The 4,589-nt window shown below is 38.8% G+C and overlaps 1 protein-coding gene across 1 annotated transcript; it reads left to right on the top strand.

Moving 5' to 3' along the window:
- Positions 1-1,969: 1,969 nt before the first annotated feature.
- On the top strand, positions 1,970-4,117 carry LOC121989062 (expansin-B16-like). The gene is made up of 4 exons (XM_042542878.1): positions 1,970-2,152; positions 2,588-2,894; positions 3,014-3,143; positions 3,719-4,117. The coding sequence occupies exons 1-4, from the start codon at positions 2,005-2,007 to the stop codon at positions 3,908-3,910; spliced, it is 777 nt and encodes a 258-aa protein (XP_042398812.1). The 5' UTR covers positions 1,970-2,004; the 3' UTR covers positions 3,911-4,117.
- The last annotated feature ends 472 nt before the right edge of the window (positions 4,118-4,589 follow it).

Genomic DNA, 4,589 nt, shown 5'->3' with positions numbered 1-4,589 from the left:
AAACATATTTAGCTAGTAAATAATGACACTAATTATTAAAAAAAAAGAGCGCATAATAATGTGTGGAGCAGCAATGACACAATAATAAGGGTGCAAAAATGATAACAAAGGAGAAAAAAAAATAAAAAAAAAATAAAATTTAAAGAGAAATAATAGTATAATATTAAATATGCTTTTAACTTTTAAAAGTTTTTTTATAAAAAAATATCAATTACTAATACCTATAACTAATAAATATTTTTAATTTATTAACCAAATTTAATTTTGATTAGTAAATTAAATTTTTATCAATAAAAAATTATGAATCAAATTTTAATAAAAAATAAAAATAAATTATCATAATAGTAAAAAATTAAAATTATTAGTTAAATCTAACTGTGATGAGTAAAAAAATAAAAACAATCATATTTAACTTTAATCTATAAAATATTAAAAATTATTGGTCAAATCTAAAAAATTTAAAAACAATGGTAAAATTTATTTTAGCTAGTAAAAAAATAAAATTAGCAATAAAAATAAATCTAGACTAAAACTTATTTTAGCCATAATTTAAATATTTAATATCCAACTTTATATATTTTTAGATTAATATTCATATTTGATTATATATAATTTGGTAGGACCTATTAAATAGGAGCCCTATATATAGGCCTTAATGGCCTATAATACCTTGAGTGACTTGTTCATGAACAAAATTAATAAATTTGCGATAAAACTAGTGGATCTAGTCGAGCAAATGTTCAGGTGGACATCCGGTTTGGCCAATCAATTAGCTTTCCAATAAATTTTATAACTATGACTCGTACCTAAGTCTAAGTAACCAAGCCCATTGCTACAAGCCAAGAGCCTAGATCACAGATTGATCGTTCTAAAGATAAAACAACTCATACATGCCGTTGGTATAAAATAACTGAACAAGTACTAGAATCTCAATACAGTGTTGCTATAGTTTAAGGAAGCAGAATGCAATGAATCAACAAACATTTTTTATAAACTAAATCAGCAGTCAGATACATCTTACTTAGTTTCTGAAAATTAAAAGGTCCTGAAATATAATAGATATTATGACTGTTCTTTTGACCAGAATGATCTCCACCATCTGTTCGATCTTGCCAATCAGATTTTGTCCTTTCCAAGCTCTTATTCGATACGGCTCGAGTTCAGTGTGGAAATGGAGGGAGTTTTTACGGCGATCACTCATTTATTCATCATTAAACAGAACAAACAAAGACTTCACGGTACAAAAGACCAGAGGCAAGTCTGAATGCAGTGACTGCCAATCTCTCCTTCCCAGGCCCATTCTTCCTTCTTTCCGTTTCATCTGCGTCAAACTCCACAACAACAACAATAATAATAATTATTATTATTTTATTTTTTAAAAAGAATTTTAATAAAATTATGGTTTTGACTGCAAGCATTGGTCCATTATTAATGGCGCAGACAAAACAAGAGCGTTATTATTCATTATTGAATCGCCCGAATCACGAGAAGGCGATGGCTCCTTTGTCCGCTGGATTCGATTCCAACGGTACCATGATCGTCTCATCTTGGCCGTCTAATTTCGCCGCGGCGGTGCCATGCCGTCGGATCGCGGAAGCCCGACGTTAGTTCCGTTGCGGCTCTCGCGACAGTGTTACTCTACCCATGTGACAGTTCATTTACTGCGACTCCGAGGGCATTCTCGTGGGCGTTTATTAAAATGAGTAACGTTGGTGTTCGGTGTCCTTTCTGGTGGCGTATTTAAATGACCGAAATGGCCTCAGTGATCGATTTTCCTTTTTATTATGTTTTTATAGGATTTTCCATACAGTTAACAAATTTAAAATAAAAGGGCAAGCCGGTAATTTCGTATCAGAAGAGTAAGTAAAGAGGATAATAATACGATTAATTTAACGAGAAAAATTTAGTTCCACATTTGCCCCTTTATTTGGTCTATATAACAATTAACGAGAAAGAGAGAGAAAGAGAAGCAGCGAGCGGAAGGAGAAAATACGTTAACAATCGATGGCTTCTTCTTCCTTCTTCTATTCCTTCCTCGTGCTCTCGTGGTTGGGTTTGCTCCGCCGTCTCGACGGCGGCGCTGCGTTCGACCCGCATTGGCACCCTGCAACCGCGACTTGGTACGGCAATCCGGACGGCGACGGTAGTGACGGTGAGCCCCTCCCCTCGGTTCCCTCTACCAGCTAGCGTTACATAAATTGCAGAAAGAGTTGTGCTTTCCCTCTGATAGCTCGCCGGATAGCTAGATCGCCACCGAGCTCAGCCGGCGGGGGTGATTCCCTCTGATGCCCGTCGGATTGAGATCGGACGGCTAGAGTGGGTCGTTATATACGAGTTCTGTAGAGTTGTGGCCGTTGCCATGTTCCTGGAACAGGGAAGAGTGCGGGAGTGGAAAATCTCAGTTTGCCGCCCGACAATTTTGTAAAATTTGCATTTCATCTCTAGTAGTTTAATATTCCTGAAAGAAAGAGATGAATTAAAGTTTATTAAAAAACTTTAAATGGGCAAATTGAAATTTTCCTCGTATGCGCAAACGTTAGTTATAATGATTTAAAGTGTTAAAATTAGGGTTGTAAATTAACGGCAGGCGGGGCGTGTGGGTACGGGACGCTGGTCGACGTGCGGCCGCTGCGAGCGCGGGTGGGAGCGGTGAGCCCGGTGCTTTTCAAGGGCGGCGAGGGGTGCGGCGCCTGTTACAAGGTACGCTGCCTCGACGCCGCCATCTGCTCCCTCCGCCCCGTCACCGTCATCGTCACCGACGAGTGTCCCGGCGGTTACTGCGCCTCCGGTCACATCCACTTCGACCTCAGCGGCGCCGCCTTCGGCCGCATGGCCGTCTCCGGCGAGGCCGCCCAGCTACGCAACCGCGGCGAGATCTCTGTCATCTTCCGAAGGTAATCATTATGCACATTTCACAAATTACATCCTCTTCTATGCCATGAAAAGTAGACAATCCTTTGGTTTGATTCTCAATTAGAACAAATATTTAACTGGGAAGAGTTGATTTTTACAGGACCCCATGCAAGTATCCTGGGAAGAACATTACCTTCCATGTAAATGAAGGTTCCACAAACTATTGGCTATCTCTTCTTGTGGAGTTTGAGGATGCTGATGGAGATATTGGATCCATGCAAATCAAACAAGTAAACTTTCCCTTCTCAAATAAAATCTCGCTTCTCAATGCTGCACATTGCCTACTGTTTCTTTTTGTGTGCAACTCGGCTTCTTTTCTTCCATATGAATATAGAATAGATACTGTCAGCTTTGATTTGCCTTAAAAACCTATCTTTGTTCTTAGCGATCCATCAATGACTGTTCATTAAAGAATCATTTCCTATTCTGTCCACATCAAAGCTCTTCATGTTGCTTTAACAAACATTTGGTATTTTACTCATGGATTTTAGTCACGTGTGCTCTTGTTGCTACCTAACATTAATTAAAGTTCTCTTGTTTACTAGCTACCTAATCCTAGAACTCTTTATGGAAGATTAGTCCCTTTTTGGGTTCTTAAAGTAGATACTTCAAAGTCTTTGTCAAAGACCAAACTAAAATGCCTAAACCCTTCATCATGCCTAAAATCTCGCAGGAAACTCCTGATATATGCGAAGAATATGGCATATCAGTGTAGTGATTGATTGGTCATTTAATTCAAAAGGTTAAACTTTTAGTAAAGAACTCAGTTTGTAATATGGATTTCAACAACTAGCAAATCTCGCAGGCAAATTCTGTGGAGTGGCAAGAGATGCAGCACGTGTGGGGAGCAACTTGGTGCATCACTGGGGGGCCTCTGCAGGGCCCCTTCTCGGTAAAGCTCACCACACTGACCTCTCAAAACACCCTCTCAGCAAGAGATGTGATCCCAAGGAACTGGTCTCCCAAGGCCACCTACACTTCTGGTCTCAACTTTTGATGGATGTTTCTTTACTGTAATGAGTTGTTGGAGCAAGTTCTGAGCGTGTAAATGTTGTAGCCCTCTCCAAAGGGAAGAGTGAGCGCCTTATTTACCTTTGTGTGCCCATTATAATTGTAGGATCCCAACATGAAGAAATGGATGGGGTCCAAGAATGAATGCTAAGTGTAATAAATTCTGACAATAGTTAAACTGGTTGACTATATAGATTGCAGCTGCGACTCCATTGGCTAAGCAAATTGGGATCACGTGCATGCTGTTATATTCTTGCCTACTTTCCTGGCACATTGCAGCAGATGTGAGGAAAGTAGGGGACTGACTCATGCAGTTTATGTTTTCTTCACAAGCACATGGTCTCTTTTCAAGGGAGGGAGGTAGTCTTGTTTCCCATGGTGATATGGGTACTGGACTTTTGCGGTGGTTTCGGCTCACGAAATATGACAAATAAAATTTATAAAATGGAGTCGGTGTTTCATTTGAATTCTCAATGTCAAAAAGTACAGGGTAGCCGAATATAATTTGAAAATGTATGCACTGACCATCAAATTGGGTTTAAACACCACCAGACCAAGCTAGGTTATTGTGCAAACAATAACTTATCACCAATGCAACGAATTATGATAAAAATTTATTAAAGAAATAATCAAATCAACGAATTCTATTGTTGACAAGTTTTATG

This window comes from Zingiber officinale, chromosome 6B (genome assembly GCF_018446385.1).
Source record: "Zingiber officinale cultivar Zhangliang chromosome 6B, Zo_v1.1, whole genome shotgun sequence".
NCBI lineage: Eukaryota > Viridiplantae > Streptophyta > Magnoliopsida > Zingiberales > Zingiberaceae > Zingiber > Zingiber officinale.
Note: the sequence above shows the minus strand (reverse complement) of the source record. Positions and strands in the feature narration are given on the sequence as shown.